Source organism: Oryctolagus cuniculus, chromosome 1 (assembly GCF_051225735.1).
Source record: "Oryctolagus cuniculus isolate XC-2025 breed Fujian yellow rabbit chromosome 1, ASM5122573v1, whole genome shotgun sequence".
In the NCBI taxonomy this organism is placed as follows: Eukaryota; Metazoa; Chordata; class Mammalia; order Lagomorpha; family Leporidae; genus Oryctolagus; species Oryctolagus cuniculus.
This window is the reverse complement of record NC_142867.1, coordinates 18,449,745-18,469,469: the sequence shown is the minus strand read 5'-3', so window position 1 is coordinate 18,469,469 and position 19,725 is coordinate 18,449,745. Positions and strand designations below refer to the sequence as shown.

General features: G+C 50.6%; 1 protein-coding gene across 49 annotated transcripts in view; it reads right to left on the bottom strand.

Annotated features, from left to right (window-relative positions):
• Positions 1 to 12,254: 12,254 nt before the first annotated feature.
• The window catches only part of CELF1 (CUGBP Elav-like family member 1), a 119,666-nt gene continuing 112,195 nt past the window's right edge, over positions 12,255 to 19,725 (bottom strand). For 28 of the 49 annotated variants that reach the window (XM_017346474.4, XM_070070498.2, XM_070070518.2 and 25 more), the window contains 3 exons: positions 16,429 to 16,572; positions 15,981 to 16,147; positions 12,255 to 12,743 (listed from right to left, as the gene is read on the bottom strand). In XM_017346474.4, coding sequence (XP_017201963.1) covers positions 16,020 to 16,147; positions 16,429 to 16,572 — 272 coding nt within the window. In that variant the 3' untranslated portion in view covers positions 12,255 to 12,743; positions 15,981 to 16,019. Of the gene's footprint in view, positions 15,893 to 15,980; positions 16,148 to 16,428; positions 16,573 to 19,725 lie in introns of all 49 variants that reach the window. The other 21 variants (XM_070070511.2, XM_070070487.2, XM_070070499.2 and 18 more) reach the window with 1 other exon arrangement.

Sequence of the window (19,725 nt, the reverse complement as noted above, 5' to 3'; positions counted from 1 at the left end):
CCCCTGGCTTTGTGTGTGAGATTCTCCAGGCATTATCTCCGCACGTGCCCACACGTGATCACCATCACCTGCTACACAGGGCTGGCAAGGACCTCCCGCTGGGGCCAGGGGCCCGGATTCTTTCTGGCTCACAGTAGGGCCCCAACCAAGCCCTTTCCCTCCAGGCCTGGTTCCCTATTTATAAAGACGAGGATAATAATAATGCGAGAAGAAACAGTGATGTGACGAGGCTGCCGTGCAGAGACCCAGGGGCGGCACGAGTGTAGGGGCTGGCGGCCTGGGCCCTGTAGTGCGCTGGCTGTGCTGCCTATGATGGGTAAGTCACCCGGTCCCGTGGGATGAGGACAGACGGTAACGGGACCTAGCTCACTGGACTGTCAGGAGAACTACACTGGTCAACAGGGCCTTAGGGCAGGAGTGGCACACAGCAAATACTGCATGTTGACAGGCAAGAGGTTATCGTACCCACGGCTAACTGTCCCACCCAGGGCAGAGCCTGGTCCTTGAAGGCTTAAACACTGTTCCATCAGGGCCAGTACTGTGGCTTAGTAGGTTAAGCATCCGCCTGCAGCGTCCGCATCCCATATGGCGGTGGCCCCATATGGGAGACAGTTCAAGTCCCGGCTGTTCCACTTCCAATCCAGCTCTCTGCTCTGGCCTGGAAAAGCAGTGGAAGATGGCCCAAGTGCTTGGGCCGCTGCACCCACGTGAGAGACCCGGAAGAAGCTCCTGGCTCCTGGCTTCACATCTGCCCAGCTCTGGCCGTTGCGGCCAATTGCGGAGTGAACCATCAGATGGAAGACCTCTCTCTGCCTCTCCTCTCTCTGTGTAACTCTGACTTTTGAATAAAAATAAATAAATCTTTTTTTTTTTTTTTTGACAGGCAGAGTAGACAGTGAGAGAAAGAGACAGAGAGAAAGGGAGAAAGGTCTTCCTTTGCCGTTGGTTCACCCTCCAATGGCTGCCACGGCCGGCGCGCTGTGGCCGGCGCACCGCACTGATCCAATGGCAGGAGCCAGGTGCTTCTCCTGGTCTCCCATGGGGTGCAGGGCCCAAGGACTTGGGCCATCCTCCACTGCACTCCCTGGCCACAGCAGAGAGCTGGCCTGGAAGAGGGGCAACCGGGACAGAATCTGGCGCTTCGACCGGGACTAGAACCCGGGGTGCTGGTGCCGCTAGGTGGAGGATTAGCCTAGTGAGCCGCGGCGCTGGCCAAATAAATCTTTTTAAAAAATAAAATAAAGTTCAGAATAGAGTTAGCATAAAACCCAGCAAAAACTGCACTCATAACTATATAACCGAAAGCAATGAAAATATGTCCATACTGTACATGGGTGTTCAGGGTGTCATTATTCATGATAACCAGAAAACAAAGCCAACCCGAGTGTGAGGAACCCACAGAGAACTCCAAATTCTTTCCAAGTGAAGCATTTCGCCCAGCTCACAAGTGGGGAAACTGAGGCACGGAGAGGTCAAGTGACCTGCTGTAGACCAACAGCTATCTGGAGACAGAGCTGGGACCATGCATCCCCCTCTGAACTGTTACTCTGTCACTGAGGGGAGGGCAAGGGGAGGAGGAGAGAAAGTGGACAAAGTGGAGACTTGGGCACCGGTTTCAGGAGTTCTTGTGATCTTTATCACAACAAAGTCATTGGGTGCTTTACCCACGGCAGAAGCCCATGTGGGCACAGAGATGCAGGAAGAGGAGGGAGCCGAGTCCACACCTGCAAACCAATGCCCGGTGGACAAAGGGCCCCTGAGGACAGGAGGGGGAAGCCTCACAGGTGGTGGGACAGCCGGGGGCCTTGGGACTCTTCAGCAAGTGTCCACTAGGTGCTGCTCATGTTGGCCTGTTTTAGAATCCAAAGTAGAACATGAAGTTTGGGCCTGAAGCAGGTGTCACCCTCAGACCTGCGAGGGCTGAATACCTCTGCGTCGCCTTGGCAACCTTTGCTAACCTGGGAGGTTTCACGTGACCCTGTACACCAGCCATTCAAGGGGCTGGTGATGGGTCCCAAGAGCCCAAGAATCTGACATGTTGCATGTCACTGTGGGTGGGCCGCCTTTCCAGCTCTTACGTCACCTTCAGGGCCCCTGCTCCAGGAGGAGTCTCAACAAACTAGCTTTCCCATTTGTAAAATGGGGTATCATCTCGCCGGCCAATTTTTCTGTGAAAGAAATAATAAGAACTTGCTTTGAAAACGAGACGTTGAACTAATGTTCACCTCTTGGCTATTGTAATAGTGGAAAAAACAAAAACTACATTGTGCCCAACAGAAGGGATAATCCATGAAATGTTATGTAGCTCTTAAAAAAGACAGCAGCGGGGGCAAGTGTCTGGCACAGCAGTCAAGCCACTGCCTGGGATCCCTGCATCCCACACTCGGGTGCTGGGTTTGAGTCCCGGTTCCCTGCTAATTCATACCCTGGGAGCCAGCAGGTAGGTAACAGGTTCAAGTACTTGGGTCTATGCCACCCAGGTAGAAGACTAGGGTTGAATTCCCAGCTCCAGGCTGTAGCCTGGCGCAACTGGGGAGTGAACCAGTGGATTGGAGCTCAATCTCTTCTGCCTTGCAAATGAAAACAACAAATTAAGAGATTCTCTCTCTCTTTTTTTTTTTTTTTTTTTTTTGACAGGCAGAGTGGACAGTGAGAGAGAGAGACAGAGAGAAAGGTCTTCCTTTGCCATTGGTTTACCCTCCAATGGTCGCCGCAGCCGGCGCACCGCGCTGATCCGATGGCAGGAGCCAGGAGCCAGGAGCCAGGAGCCAGGTGCTTTTCCTGGTCTCCCATGGGGTGCAGGGCCCAAGCACCTGGGCCATCCTCCACTGCACTCCCGGGCCACAGCAGAGAGCTGGCCTGGAAGAGGGGCAACCGGGACAGAATCCGGCGGCCAGTCCGGGACTAGAACCTGGTGTGCCGGCGCCGCAAGGCGGAGGATTAGCCTAGTGAGCCGCGGCGCTGGCCCAAATTAAGAGATTCTTAAACATAAGCTTTCCCCAATATGCTCTAGCCTTTTCTGGAAACGTCTGAATGTTCTGTTAAAAAAAAATTCAGGGGCTGGCGCTGTGGCATAGTGGGTCAACTGCCGCCTGCAGCGCCGGCATCCCATATAGGTGCCGGTTTGAGACCCAGCTGCTCCACTTCTGATCCAGCTCTCTGCTATGGCCTGGGAAAGCAAAAGAAGATGGCCCAAGTCCTTGGGCTCCTGCATCCATGTGGGAGACTTGGAAGAAGCTCCTGGTTCCTGGCTTCAGATCAGCACAGCTCCGGCCGTTGTGGACAATTGGGGAGTGAACCAGCGGATGGACGATCTCTTTCTCTGCCTCTCCTTCTCTCTCTGTGTAACTCTAACTTTCAAATAAATAAATAAATCAATATTTAAAAAAATTCAAATCCTGGGGCTGGCATTGTGGCGTAGTGGGTTGAGCCAATGCCTGTGATGCTGGCCTCCTATATGGGTGCTGGTTCACGTCCTGGCTGCTCCTTCATTTCCAATCCAGCTCCCTGCTAATACACTGGAAAGCAGTGACAGACAGTCCAACTGCTTGGGCCCCTGCCACCCAGGTGGGAGACGCAGATGAAGCTCCTGGCTCCTGACCCCAGTCTGGATCAGCCTTGGTGCTTGTACCCATTTGGAGAGTGAACCAGTGGAAGGAACACTTCTGTCTCTCCTAATTCTGCCTTTCAAATAAATAAATTAAAAAAAAATTCTAGAGGCCGGCGCCGTGGCTCACTTGGTTAATCCTCCACTTGCTGTGCCGGCATCCCATATGGGCACCGGGTTCTAGTCCCAGTTGCTCCTCTTCCAGTCCAGCTCTCTGCTGTGACCCAGGAGGGCGGTGGAGGATGGCCCAAGTCCTTGGGCCCCTGCACCTACACGGGAGACCAGGGAGAGGCACCTGGCTCCTGGCTTCAGATCGGCGCAGTGCCGGCCATAGCGGTCATTTGGGGGGTGAACCAATGGAAGGAAGACCTCTCTCTCACTGTCTAACTCTGTCAAGTAAAAAAAAAAAATTCTAGTCCTAAACTTAAAAAAAGTCCCAGTGCCAGGCTCTATGGACAGTTGGTGGCTCCTTGGGCTAAAAGTCCACCCCAGGGCCTTCCCTGCCAGCCACAGGAAGCTCCAGCAGCACAGGCCCCCGAAGCAGGCACCGGCTCCAGCCTCTTGGAGTAGGGCCCCTGGGAGCCGCTCACGAGGCTTGGAGCTGTTTCAGCGGAATTCCTATAGAAGTGGCTCTGAGGGACCTGGCTCTCATTTACTTCCTGGCCATGGAGGGCCTCTGGAGAATTCAGGCTGGCAGCTGGGTGTAAAAATAACTTATTCTGGAGGTGGGCGTGTGGCACAGTCATCGAGCTGTTGCTTGGGATACAGGTGTCCCATATCGGAGTTCCTGTGTTCCCTGCCACCCATGTGGAAGACTCGGATCGAGTTCCTGGCTCCAGCCTGGTCCAGCTGTGGCTGTTGGAGGCATGTGAGGAATGAAACAGCTGATGGCAGCTCTCTGCCTAGTGACAACACATTTCTTTGAGTCTGGAGATGGAAACTTCTAGAAGGTCTAACTGCCTGGCACTCTTCGTTGTCAAGGAAAAGCCAGCAGAAAGCTCTTGGCCAAAGTTAACTGTCATCTTTCAGTATTTTTCATTCACTCACTTCCCAAATGCTTACCTGCAGCCCCTCTGGGGAAGTGAGGGTCCTTGCCTCCACGAAGCTCCATTCCGAAGGTGGAATCTAAAGCAGGGCTCCCCATGACGACGTCCCAAAGGGAACTGCTTTACAGGCATTCGGGAGTTGGGCTGGCCCGTGCAAATACCCTACCCTTGGGCTGGCGCCGCGGCTCACTAGGCTAATCCTCCGCCTAGCGGCGCCGGCACACCGGGTTCTAGTGGCCATTGGAGGGTGAACCAACGGCAAAGGAAGACCTTTCTCTCTGTCTCTCTCTCTCACTGTCCACTCTGCCTGTCAAAACAAACAAACAAACAAACAAAAAAAAATACCCTACCCTTGGGGCCGGCACTGAGGTGCAATGGGTTAAGCCACCACCTGCGGTGCACAGAGCGCCAGTTCATGTCCTGGCTGCTCTGCTCCCAATCCAGTTCCCTGCTCTGTGCCTGGGAAGGCGGCAGTAGAAGATGGCCCAGTTGCTTGGGCCCCTGCCACCCACATGGGAAATCGGAATGGAGTTTCTAGCCTATTCAGACAGAAGATCTCTTTCTCTGTCACTCTACCTTTTAAACAAACTTTCAAAAAATCTTGAAAAAAAAAAAAAAATCCCACCCTCCTACTTACTAGCCTGTGGGAGAGAGGAGCTGTCGCTTCTGTGAGCCTCAGTCCCTACCTTCCTGAGTTACTGGCTGCTGCGAGACCTCTGCGGCAGCTGTGATTAATAAGTGATGGCTATTTTGTTTTCTTAAAAGCAAAGCAACCGCGTGGAACTCTTTCTTGCCTATGGACTGCTGTTGACGCAACCGTTCTGTATCCGTCCCCACTGTGCACTTTGAGGGCGACCAGTCACATGCAGCTTTTCATTATCTGCAATGTGGCTGCTGGGGAGTCCTATGGGACAGCAGCAGGCCTAGGACACAGCCAGAGTTAGGATGAGGCAAACGACAGCAGCTGCGAGAGCTGGTAGGGACAGTGGCTCGGAGGGGCCGGTGAGGGCCGGAGCAGGTGGCCTTAAGGATAATGAGCCTCAGGAGATATGCAAGGGGGAGCCAGACACAAAAGGCTTCCTGCGGGAGGATTCCACTCATGACTTGTCCAGAACAGGCAAAGCTCCAGAGTCAGAAAGCAGACGGGGAAAAGGGAGCTAGGGGGCTGGATGGCTCATGAACATGGGTTTCTTTTTTTTTTTTCTTTTTGACAGGCAGAGTGGACAGTGAGAGAGAGAGAGAGAGACAGAGAGAAAGGTCTTCCTTTGCCGTTGGTTCACCCTCCAATGGCCACCGCGCTGATCCGATGGCAGGAGCCAGGTACTTCTCCTGGTCTCCCATGGGGTGCAGGGCCCAAGCACTTGGGCCATCCTCCACTGCACTCCCTGGCCACAGCAGAGAGCTGGCCTGGAAGAGGGGCAACCGGGACAGAATCCGGCGCCTCGACCGGGACTAGAACCCAGTGTGCCGGTGCCCCAAGGCGGAGGATTAGCCTAGTGAGCCGCGGCGCCGGCAGAACATGGGTTTCTTTCGGAGTGTGTGAAGCTGTATAATACTAAAGACCAAGTCGGTGAACAGCACAGTACGCATGTCATCTCAATAAGCCGTTCTGAAAAGATCCCCAAATCCCAGGACGTCTCTGCTTAGTGGGACCCCCGCAAACTGGCTTGTCTGTGGGAGTGACAGGATGGTCTTCCCAGTAGACCGCGTCCCAAGCCCAACTTTGATTTTAAGAATTCAGAAGCCCTCCCCGTCGCCAGAGCCTCTAGCGGCAAGGAGGAAGCCGCACCTGAAGGAGAAATGAAACTCCAGATGGTGGGGGCTGGGAAGGGCTCCTGAGAGGGAAGGAAAAAGCTGAAAAAGGCAGACGGTGCAAGCCAGAGCCAGCTCCGATCTCCTGAAGGGAGATCAGCTTGACGTTCCCAGAGGTGAGGGGACAACCTGCTCTTTCATTTCCTTCCTGGTGGCTTTTCCTCCTCAGGGACGGAGCCGCTCAGTGAGCACAGTACGGGAGCGTTAGAGATGCTGCGTGCTGACCGAGAAAGTCACGCAGACAGGAAACAGCACTGTGGCAAGCAGCAGGTGCCAGGCCATCTAGAGAATGACACACGAGTCTGCAAAGGCACGCAAATCCTATCAGGAAGACAGCTTTACAGTCACGAAGAGCAAAAGCCTAAGCGTCCACTGAAAGGTTTGAAACACTACTTTTGGCAGATCGCTTTTGGAAAACTGTAAAGTAAGCAAAGCAAAAAGCCCATAAGTAGGATGTGAAGCTGAAACATGCTCAAGTTGTACTTAACACAGTACCAGTCTAGCAGGCTCCATCTCAGGAACAGAGGCAAAGACTTACATCTCTCACCCTGCTTGCGTCAGCAAAAATCAAACCTGTATGAGACAGACGACCTCAGGCTCCCTCCATCTCAGCCGCAAAAGCAGCAGGGCCGTGAAGGGAGCCACGCAAGGCTCTGCCTCCCCACCCTAGGCTCCACCTCACACCAGTTCCCCCACGTGTGAAATGCAGAGCTCTTTGGGAAGCCATTTAATTGGTGTTTTATGTTTTGTTTTGTTTTTAAAGTTTTATTTGAAAGGCAGAGTTAGAGAGAGAAAGAGAAAGAGGAGAAAGAGAAGAAAGGAGGGGAGAGGGGAGAGAAAGGAGAGAGGGAAGAGGGAAGAGGTGAGATGAGAAGGAGGAGGAGGAGGAGGAGAGAAAGAGAGAAATGAATTTTCCATCCACTGGTTCACTCCCCAAATGGCTGCAGTTGCACCGATCTGAACTCAGGAGCCTGGAGCTTCTTCTGGTCTCCCACGCAGGTGCAGGGGCCCAAGGACTTGGGCCATCTTCTGCTGCTTTCCCAGGCACATTAGCAGGGAGCTATATGTGGAGCAGCCAGGACTTGAAGTGAGGTTCACATAGGATGCAAGTGTTGCAGGCAGTGGCTGTACCACATCACTGGCCCCTACGCAATTTTTAAAAAAAGATTATTTATTTGAAAGGCAGCATTGAGAAAGATCAATCTTCCATCTGCTAGTTCACCCCCAAATTGCTGCAACAGCTGGGGCTGGGCCAGGCCGAAGCCAGGAGCCTAGAACTCTATCCACGTCTCCCACATAGGTGGCAGGGGCCTAAGTACTCAAGCCATCTTCTGCTGCTTTTCTGAGAGGCATTAGCAGGGAGCTGGATGGGAAGTGAAACAGCTAGGACTTGAACTGGCCCCTCATGTGGGATGCCGGCGGTGCAGGTGGCAGCTTAACCTGTTGCACCATGACGCCGGCCCTGGTTATATAATTCAATGTGCATCTTTAGATATGATTAGGGTCTCAAACTTCTGTTTTGACAGATACTGATGTTCAGAATCAGCGAGGTGAAAATGAGAAAAAGGCATTTAGAGGTGATTTAAAATAGGTGGAGATGGTGGTGCAAAAATTGGAAATGTACTTGATGCCACTAAGTAACATGCTTAAAACTAGTTAAGATGGCAGGTTTGCAGCTAAAATTTTTACACACACACGCACACACAAATTAGGTACATAGTAGTAGCTGACTTGGTACCAGCTCCTGTAAGGGACTCACTGTGGAGGAGGAGTGAGTGCCTCAAAGGGGCCCCCCACTCTCCATGGGTGGTAGCTCCTGACAGGAGCATGCTGGTTAGCCTCTGGGAGAGCTGAGTGACCAGTGAGTGACCGCTGAACCCTCCATCAATAAGGCAGCCCCTCCGAGGTGGCAAAGCTGCAGGTGGTACAAGAGTCAGAGGCCACAAAGTCCCACTCACGGGAGCCGGAGGACAAAGCAGAGTCACCTGTGATGAGACACAGGTCTCGTAAAGCACAGCTATTGGGTGTGAAGGATTCCTACCCAGCAGCAAAGGTTGAGAGAGGGCTCCGGGGTCACGTGGCCTCGTTTGAGTCTCAGGGCCCAGCAAGTTCTAGCAGGCAACCCAGTGTCTTTCAGTCTGTTTGTTCACCTGTAAAACGGACGGGGAACAGCTACCGCCCAGGGATGGGAATAAAGACTGGGACGTACAATGTGCATCACGTGTTCTCCCAGTGCCTGCCTGCCTGTGGCAGTCACGGATCATTAGCTGGGTAATACCCAGCTCTGATTATAAGCATGTATGTAATGAGTACAAACAAGGTAGTGAATGAAAAGCGCACTGAAGTGCGGAACTTGCCACACACTCTGGACAATTTGTATTTATATGAAGGCAGAGCGAGAGAGGGAGGGAGGAAGAGACAGACAGGTTTTCCACACGGCTGGTTCACTCCCCAAATGCCTAAAACAACCAGGGTTGGGCCAGAACAAAGCCAGGTGTCTGGAACGCCAGCTGCTCTCCCATGTGCGTGTCAGGAACCCAAGTGCTTGGGGCATCACTTGCTGCCTCTCAGCGGGGCATAGCCAGGACTTGAACATCCCAAGCGGCGGCTTCACCAGTGGCGCCACAGCCACTGCTTCTGGAGAGCAAGTGAACATCAATCAGGACCCAGACTTGGGGGTGCTGGGACTTCTTCACTGCTGTCTTTTCAGGGCCCTGAATGACCTAGTGTGTCCTGAGGTGCTGCAGGGTGGGGAGATGATGCCCAGATCGGTTTGTGTTCAGAGCCTCTACTTGCCTCCAATGTATCAAGGGCAGTGCCCTGGGCCATGCTACCTCGCACACCCACATCGAGGGGCACCGAGGAAAAGGCTGAGGCCCAGCAGGGAGCTGAGGGTGTCCACGAGGGGACGCAGCAGTGGCGGCGCAGAACAGACCTGCAGTTACAGCCTCAGATCGCAGGGGCTGACTGAACCTGGCCTTCTCAGAGGCCCCAGGCTCAGGCGCTCGACTGGACAGCGACTGAGAATTGTTCAGCAGTAAACCAATGGAATCTCAGCGTGGCTCTGTGCAAGTCCTTGGTGTGGCAGCCTTGACTGAGAACGCCACACAACTTCTACTAAGATGTTCTCCTATAAGCAGGTGTCTTGCAGAGGAATACAGAGGATGGGGAAGGCAATTTTCTGGGGGAGAAACTGTTTTCGGTGGGAACTTTTAGAGGGTTCAGCTGAGCACCCTCAGGGCCCCACTCCCTCAGGGAACACCACTGCGCCCATTGCCCAGGTCCCACAATCAAGACCTCTGAAGACAGCATCAGCTCTTCTCAAACAGTTTAATAGCAAATAAACAAAGGAAGGTACCACACTTGGCAGATACAAAATGACTTTTTGTCTGTGTGTCTGTGCAATTAAAACAGATTTAGGTTCCCCATTGGAACAAAAGGAAAAACACACAAAAAAGGAAGGAGAGTCCTTTTAAACACATACTCCCTTGCTCCAAACTTGTAACAATTTTTTTTTCTTTTTAAATCCACTACACAAACTCTGTGATTAGGTAAGAAAAGCGACAGGGGCTCTTCTCGCCTTTTTTTTTTAAACCATTAAAGTAAAATCCATAATTTTCTACAGAGTACAACACAAGTTCACACAAAAAAGACATTTTCTTTTGCAAATCAAAACAGGAAAGAAAGGAAAAGCTCAAACAAGGTAAAGGAAAAGCATTTCTACGGCTGAATCACGACTTTGAGTTGATTGAATCCCGGTGTTGCTGCGAACAGACTGTGCGTTTGGTCATAGTGGCAATTTTTTTTCTCTTCACATTGTGAAATCACTTTACATTGTTTTCTAGTAGAAAAGGCAAAAAACTGTACAAAACCCCTAGTGTTAAATACAACGTTTGTACCAATAAAAAACTCACACAGGTTTGTCTCCAAAATGTAAAGTTTCTTTTTTTTTTCTTTTTAAATTATTCACAAAAAGCAGCTGGAAATCAGAAAGGCAGCTGCCGCTCCAGGGTCTCAAATCCATTAAAACCACCACAGAACAATTAAAACAATCAGAGAGAGAAAAGGAAAAGGAAACAACGTCCAACGTTTGGCATTTGGTTTTATCCACAGGTTCTCCCAGAGCTCCTCTTGGAACTGAAAGCAAAATACATTGGCAAACACGGCTTCTCAATACACAGAAGGGGAGCCTCGGCGCTCCTGCCCACAGAGGCGGCTCTGTGCAGTCAGACTGTGGGGCGCACAGCAGTCTCTCAGGCTGGGGGGCTGGCCTCTTTTCATCCAATCACCCCTCCAGGAAACTCAGCAGCCTACCATGCACTGGGCCTCTGCGGGGCTGCCCTCCTCCCAGGGAGCGCGGCCTCCAGCAGAAGACTGAGCAACCTGGGGGCCTCAGAGCAGACATCCTGATGGGATCCCTTTCTCCACCAACCCCAGCGTGGAGGATGCTAAACAGTGCTTCTACCTCCCCCCCACCCCCACCCCGGCTCCACCTCTCCACCTCTCCACCCCTCCACTCTTCCAGGGACAATCCTTCCCTCCAGCTCTCCCAACGACCAGCAGCTTGGAGCTGGGTGGGATCTAGCATACGCTCCTCCCCTGCAGATCCACTCCCCACCCCCCACCAGATCCATCCTGGGACCTCTCATCTCCTCTGGTCTCTCCCTTTCCATTCACATTCTCACTCAAGTCTTCCAGACCCTGAGGCTGGATGGTGCCACAAGAGAAGAGGGTAAGTTCCCCTCAGGGAACCAAAGAACTGGCTTGCCTGGCACCCAGGGACAGTAGCTATTTGGCTCTTCACCCAATTTAAAAAAGAAATCCTTGCCCTTACCCCCACCCCACTAGCTAAGCAAGAGCTGACCAGTGGTGAAGAGCCAGTGTGGGGTGTTGGTGCCCAGGGCTGTAAACAGTGTGAAGACTGTAGTATTGTGCTTGTCACCTAGGAAAAGCGCCGGCAGGTGTATTGCCGCTTAGTGCACGGATGGCCTCCTACAAGTGGTTACCGCACCCCTTCCTCCGGGTGCTCACTACCCCAAATGCGCTAAGCCTCATGCCCACCCGCAGCCACCTTCTGGGTTCTATCGGTGCATCTTGTGCCTCTCTGGGGGCCCCTCCCCACCTCTCAGAGCAGAGCAGCCAGCCTCGTGGACACCCTGCTGAGAGCTGGAGGCCAGGTGAGGAGGTGACAGTCTAAGTGCACAGGCAGACGCTCTACGGGCAATAGAGGAGGAAGTTGCCACTTCAAAATAAAACAGTACAATCTTGAAAAAAATCATCAACCCCACAACAATTTAAAACAGCTTCTTTGAAACCCTTTTAAATCGGTCAGTTTTTGCACAAACTATAGAAAACAGAGGTGAAGGTGATATATACGGAGGTGTGAAGAAACAGCAGGAAACATGCAAAACTTGTTTTTTCTGGGCATAATCTTAGTAGGAAAGGAAAAAATTCAAAACAAAAACACAAAAACAATACAAAAACAAAAAAAAAATCAAAGCATCACATTTTGCTGCGGAGACTGAAGGGAGAAGCATGGAGGCGAGCCCAGCAGGGCCGGGGGGGGGCAGGAGGGGTCCACAGCTCCCACAGGGTCACTCCAGGGAAGAACCACCAAAGAAAAAGAAAAAGAAAAGGCTGGCTGGGGCCCAAACTGCAGATGTGGCCAAAAAGGGGAGGGGTCAGGTGTTTTCTGCAGTTGAGAGCTCAGAAAACCAAAATAAGAACACGTGCAGTCTCCTCAAGCCCCACAAACGACATCAGCAAAATGTGCTCAGGAGCCTCGAAGGTTTCAGTGACATCTTTTATTTCATTGTTTACTTCAAAGTTGTCTTTAAAACTAAGCACACAGAGAAACAAAGCCTAGAAACGGACTGGCTGTGTGTTCACAGAAATACAAACACCACACGGTATGTGCTAGTAGGGCTGCTCTGAAGACAATTACAAAGAATTGGAATCACAAAATCAAGTGGTTATCTTATGAAGTTCTAGAAAAATAGATTTTTTTATATTCAAATGCAAGTTTAAATATTTCCCCTTCAGCAGTCGTTCTAGCAAAACCAATTTGGCAGCACAAAAGGGAAAAAAAAAAGGAAAGAAAAAAGAAAAAACAAAGAAAGAAACAAACATAATAAAAATACACATCAGCATCAAAGGTCAACACAAGGTCAAAGGTGAGAGTTCAAGCATCAGAGAAGCTGAAGAGACAGGGATTTGGACGATGTACTTGACGCCACATCGACATGCTTTAGGCACAACGATGAACAAACGGCAGGAATCTAGAAAAAAAAACAAACCAGAAAGAGGGAGACCCACTGAGTTACACAGAGCAATACATCCAAACAGAGAGAGAGAGAGCAGGACACTCACTGTGTGTACAGCCCTGAAATGAGGAGCGGGGCGGGGCGGGGCGGGGCAATGACAGGGAACTTCTGCACATGCTAACAATGGACACAGGGAAGAGTCAAAAAGGACATGGAGGACACCAAGAAAACATCCACTTGCCAGAGACAGAAGGGAACCTAAGGCTTGGATTTCCTGGGAAGCACCCGACACTCAGGAGAAGAGGGTCTCTGGGAGGGGGCAGGGGGAACAGCAGAAGACGCTGGCCAGGGTAGGGAGCATTCTTTTAGGGAGAGGGCCCGGATTCCTGCTTAATCCCATGGGGATGGCCCTTTGTTCCCAGAAATCCAAGCTCTTAGCTTCCACACAGGCCCTGGCCACTCATGTGGAACCCAGGAGACAGTGGTCTGGCTGCATTCAAGGCAAATCAATTTCATGATGTAACCCAAGTAAGAAACAAAACTACAGCAGAAAACACATGTAAGTGAAACCTCCACATACAGAACAGGATTGCTTAGGACTCGACTGCGAGTCTCCACTCTCGAGCTGAGTCCTTTCACACTGTGAGACTTCTAGGGGAGCAGCTTCTTCACAAAACCATCTTTGGCCTGGAGAGAGAACTGTGCTCAAGGGCAGCGCTGCTGCTGTGCTAGCTCACTGGGAGGGAGGAGAGAACAGAGGGGAGGTATGGTCTCACCAGCTGGCTGCTGGGGCAGCCCAGGACCCCTGCTGGGGCAAGTGCTCCTTTTAGAAGAGAGAAGCCCTGAGCAGGGACGAAGTCGCAGGGCCTCGGCCTCGTATCTAGGGCAGGCAGATTGCACCTATGTCTCTCAGGTCATTGGGAGAGGGTTCTCATAAGGTCCCAGAGCCCAGGACAAACAATGGCAAATTGGGGAAGGAGTGGAGGGAGGGAGAGAGGTGGGGTGGAGAGGAGTTCTGATCACGGAGGAAGACAGAACAGAAGGTCAGGGAGCACAGCACCGGCAGCACCCTGTGGAGCACAGTTCTCTCCTCTGCCAATTCACAGCATTAATGCCTTCCCCTTGGGCAGGTGAGCTGGGCTGCAAACGGGCCACAGAAAGTCAGTAGTTTCAATCATACACAGCACCCTGTGTGTACAACAATCACATTCTGGATTCTACAAAATCCTGGCCTTTTCCAGAGATATAATTTAGGTAATAAATATTCTCCACCCCGGAGCTGTATAAAACTTCTATAAAAATAGAAACGACATTCTTGGTTCCAGCCGGTTGGGATTCAGAACAGCGCCTCCCCAACCTAGCATTTTTTTCTTTTTTTGTTTTTTTGTTCTTTTTTTTTTTTTTTTTTTTGCATTTATTTAAAAAAATCCCATCATGACCCTGGAAGCCTTTAGAACAGTTTTATCCTTTGAAACACAGGACACATTTCTCCCAGTGCGCAGAATTCAAGTTTACGTGGTTCAGCTTAAGAAGTGTATGCTTCATGTTTCTTAAGAGGACACGGACCCAAGTTATCACTATGAGAAGGGACAAGCTGTCCCCCCTTCAATGGGATAATCCAACACCACCAACTACCTGTACAACACAAGACGGTCACTCCCTGTCTGTTGCCCACAGGAACAGCAAGAGGAGGAGAGCGCCCCCATCTGACTTACTAGCAAACCAACCCCTTTATTCTAATCCCTGCTGCTGGGGTCAGGACTGACACTCGTGAGGTCTGAGATTGCAGGGACCCAGGAACTCAGTCCCTGACTGCTGATAATCCTATCCTCAGAGGGCACCTCTGGCTGGGTGCACACCGCTAACTGGCATGTCCTTCCTGGCTCTCTACCCCCTACTGCATTTCTTGGAGCAGAGACAGAGCCCAGAGGCTGGGTGGGGGTCACTGGCAAGAGCTGGAGTGAGACCTGTGGGAGGCAGCAAGGAGCTAACTGTAAGCACGAGGACAAAAGAGAACATAGTAATACTGAGGTAAATGAACACTAAATCCATGTTGAGGATGTAAACGTTCTGTTGTCTCCTCTGTCCCCGAGAGCAGAATATGGGGCTGGAGTGGTTAGCAGAGGGCTTGTGAGACCTCTGTGGCAATACCATACCTGGAGCACCTCAACCAAGGAGGCAAGGGTGGGCCTCTGATTTCTCTTAAACACTAAGTTCTGGCCACTGGCAAATGCAGCGTCCTGGCTTGCAGCCACCTACGGATTCAGGTGCCCCAAGCAGCAGACTCTTGTTCTTCCAACTAAATGGCTTTAGGTCTCTCAGCCCAAGACAGGTTCCCCCTTCAGCTAGATGTAAGTGCTGTCCCTTGCTGTGGTGCCCTGCCAGGAGGGATGCCAGCCAACGTCTGCCAGAGAGGCCTTCTTTAAAAGAACCTATTGGGCATGGGCCATGGTCACATTTGGTGTTGCAATAAACTAAAAATGATCTCTTTGGCTGCTTCTCCCAAACAGCCACCAGCCAGGCAGGGCCAATCCAATGCTGGCTAGGGAAGCTGATAATGGCTTATGTCTCCCTGCTTTTTGAATATGTCAGTCTAATTTAACAGCTGCTTTATTTCCAGGGAACTGCTAACCCCTTTTCAGGGAAGAGGGGCAGAAATTCAGGCCAACAATCTGAAAGATCAGTGGCAAAAATTTGTATGTCCACAGAAGGCAGCTAGCTAGAGGCATTTCTGCCTCCAGCTGCCAGGTGTTAGGGGTCACACCATTCCCACTGTCTTCCAAAGCCAACCCACCTCTGCGGTCCCTCAGCTCTTGGATGTCAGTTCTCATCCCATCCACCCTTGCGCTCAGGGAAATTTGGGTGGTCAGTTTTTTGTTCCACTCAGTCCTCTCTCATGGGGTGGTTTGGGGCAAATTCTAATTATCTTTTAAGAACATTTCCCCATTCCCCCTCCCCCAGGGTGGTTTGGTGTTGGTCCTTCTCAACACACACTGGTTACAAACACAGCAAACTTTAAATAAAGAAAAAAAAAAAAAAAAAAACTCAGGATATGGCACCTAAACTCCAAAGTAAAACACTGGAAACCAAAGCACAAACTTGTCCTCTGTACGAAGCGAAACTCCCACAGAAGGCAGTAGCCGAGTCTTCAGGGCAAGCTGTGCCTGCGAGAGTGGCGGGGATCAGGGTCCGGGGCTGTCAACACACAGCCTCAGGGCTTCGAATCAATAAGGGTGCTCCTCCCCCACTTACCAGAAGACCCTCTCACTTCAGTCTCAGAGGGGAGCACGCTCAGTAGGGCTTGCTGTCATTCTTCGAACGTTTGAGCTGCACTTTAAGTCGCTTCATGCCAATCTGAAAGCCGTTCATGGACTGGATGGCAGCTTGAGCAGAAACAGGATTGTCGTAACTTACAAAACCTGTGTGTACAAGCAGCAGCCGAGGTGAGGGCATATGGTGGCAAGAAGGTGTCTGGTCTCCACTACTCAAGGGACAACTTATGTGCTTAGTTTCAAATTCCAATTTTCTCAGCAGGGCCGAGAACTCTGGAAATTGTTATCTCAGAGTCTTAATTTGACATCTACATAGCCCCTAAAGAGTCTATTTTCATTCCAGTCCTTTCTGCACTCAGCCCCTTCTCTTTCTCTCTCAGTGGTCAAATATTTAATCCCACCCTGCCACAGAAGAGAAGCCAACATACCAAAACACTTGCTCAGGTTTGTCTGCTTGTCTATAAAAACCTTGGCAGACACGACGTTCCCAAAGGGCATAAACATCTGCAGCAGATCCTGGTCTCCAAACTCCTGCGGCAGGTGGTAGATGAACAGGTTGGCTCCCTCTGGACCTTCAAAAGACCCAGTGGTTGGGAAAGTATCAGTATGAAGCTCACTTACGACCCTGCACCAATGGTCTTTCACTATCGCTGTTAAAATTCTCCAGATACAAGGCAGACACTCAAGCACCATCGCTGAAACCGACTGCTTCCCTCAGGTTTGGCCATGCTTCACCTCATTAAGAGATGACACAATTCTGCCCTGCAGGAGGTGATAAAGCGGACGGACTTGTGTGTGTAGCAGTAAAACAGACACTAGAGGTCATAAAGAAGCACGGAAAAGGACGCAGCAAGAGCTTAGAAACAAAACAGGTTCCAAAACTGTGCCCAGAAACCACAAGGCCAGCAAGCGAATGGGTCGGTGTCATAGGTGAAGCGAGCGCAAGGCATTTCTGGGGACAGGAAAGTCCTGGGTCTGTGGTGCTCAGTACAGATCTGTGTGCTTGTTAAAGCTCAGAGCTGCACATCAAAATGTGTGACTCTAACCACATGCAGATGGTACCTCAGTAAAAAGAAATACTTTAATTTTTAAAAAACTATTTTTACTTGAGGGAGAGGGGGAGGGAGAGGGGGAGGGTAAGGGGGAGGGGGAGGGGGAGAGGTCTCCCATGTGGGTGGCAGGGCCCAAGTATTTTAGCCATCACCTGCTGCCTAGTAGGGTGCATTAGCAGGAAGCTGGAACTGGGAGCTGAGGAGCCAGGACCAAACTAGGCTATTCCAATATGGAATGTGGGCATTCCAAGTGGCAACTTATCCACCGCATCAAACACACACCCCAAAAATTAACTTTTAAAAATGTGCTTATGATTAACATTAAGTTCAAAAACAGAATACTCCTCCATCCAACCACCTAACGCTGAAGAATTTTCTTTGGCTTTTTAAAAAGATTTATTATTTATTTGAAAGGCAGAGCGACAGAGACAGATCTTCTATCCATCAGCTTATTCTCCAGTGGCCACAACAACCAGGTCTAAGCCAGGCCAAAGCCAGGAGCCAGGAGCCAGGAGCCAGGAACTCCAGCTTGGTCTCTCACAAGTACTTGGGCCAAGTACTTGGGCCAGCCATCTTTCGTTGCCTTCTCAGACGCGTTAGCAGGGAGCTGGATCCAAAGTGCAATAGCTAGTTGAACCAACACTCTGACATGGGATTTCAGTGCTACAACCGGTAGCTTAACCAGCTGTACCACAACACTACTCAATAATTCTTTCTTCTTCTTCTTTTTTTTTTTTTTTTTTAAAGATTTTATTTATTTATTTAAGAGGTAGAGTTACAGACAGTGAAAGGGAGAGACAGAGAGAAAGGTCTTCCATCCACTGGTTCACTTCACAAATGGCCACAATGGCCAGAGCTAGGCCAATCTGAAGTCAGGAGCCAGAAGCTTCATCCAGGTCTCCAAAATGGGTTCAGGGGCTCAAGCACTTGGGCCATCTTCTACTGCTTTCCCAGGCCATAGCAGAGAGCTGGATCAGAAGAGGAGCAGCCAGGACTCAAACTGGCACCATATGGGATTCCGGTATTGCAGGTGGAGGACTAACCTGCTGCGCCACAGTGCCAGCCCCTCAATAATTTTCTAATCAAGGAGTTTTATTACAATTGCAGCCCAGCCATTCTCCAGCCACCCTGTCCTCCTAGTGGCGCACTGCTGCCTCAGGGCTTGCACATTCGCTGTGATTCTGCCCCATTCTCTTCTTTCTCTAAATACATGCAAAGTTGCCTTCCTCACTTGTCTCAGGACTCTGCTTAAATTTAACATCAGACCTTCTCTGAGCAGTCTGCATAAAATGCAGCTGCCTCAGCACTCCCTTTGCTGCTTTTCGGTTCTCAGAGCACTGTCTGAGACACCTCATGCTTTTGTTTGTTTATTGTCTCTGTGTGTTGTCTGCATTAATTACTTGCTCATGAGAGAGGTGTCCCCACTACCGACACCCAAGACCTAAAAGTACCTGATTCAGCGCCAGGACAAGGAGAAGGGATAAGACCAAGACTCCCTGCCACCTCAACAAGAGAGGATATTAGTCTCTTTCCCACTTGAGTGCTTAACCCTTGCCAGATACAGCTTATAAAAATCCCGCCAAACATGGCACAAGGGTAGCAGCAACTTTTGGTCATGTGAACCATCTTCAGTTCTCTATCTAGAAAGGCTTTTCTGGGGCCAATGCTGTGGCACACAGCAGGTTAAAGCTCCGGTCTGCAGCACTGGCATCCCATATGGGCGCTGCTTTGAATCCAAGCTGCTCCATTTCTGATCCAGCTCTCCGCTGTGACCTGAGAAAGCAGTAGAAGATGGCCCAAATGCTTGGGCCCCTGTACCTGAATGGGAGACCTGGAGGAAGCTCCTGGCTTTGGATCAGTGTAGCTCCGGCCGTTATGGCCATCTAGGGAGTGCACCAGCCAGTGGGTAGAAGACCACCCCCACCTCCCCGCTCTGCCTCTCTGTATAACTCTGCCTTTCAAATAAATAAATAGATCTTTAAAAAAAAAGTCTTTCCTATATTTAATACCATTTATGTCAAAGGACATCCTTCCTCCTACATAAGTATATAGGTCATAATTTTTTTAACTTAAAAAATTACTTATTTGACAGGCAGAGAGAGAGAGAAGGATATGAGGATCTCATCCACTGGCTCTCTCTCCAATGCCTTAGAGCCAGTAGCTGGGAACGCAGCCAGGTCTCCCACATGAGTGGTAGGAATGCAGCTGCTGAAGCAGTCACTGCTGCCTCCAGTCTCTACAGCAGGAAGGTGGAGTCAGGAGCCGCAGGTGGGCACTGAACCTAGCTGTTCTGAGATGAGATGCAGGCATCCTAACCGCTAGGTCAACGCCTGCCCCCAGAGGCCATTAATTCCTTCTGTCCTCTCATCCCTCAGCTTGTTACCAAGGACAAGCATTGATCAGAAAGTGAGGAAAATGGCAAATGATACAACTAAAAGGGATACCCAGACCGAAGTTCCACTGACATATTAGAATCTGGAGAGGTGACTTCCTACAAAAACAGATTCTTGTTAAATGATAGCAGAAACAATAAGGCCACCACATGCTGCTTCTTCCAGGAAGGCATACTGAGGTTAGGATCTGAGCTGCATCCAGAAATCATTGCAAAACGAGCTCACACTTTGCAGAGTTTCAGTCTACTCCAGACACCATCCAAGGCAAGTGTTGGTCTGA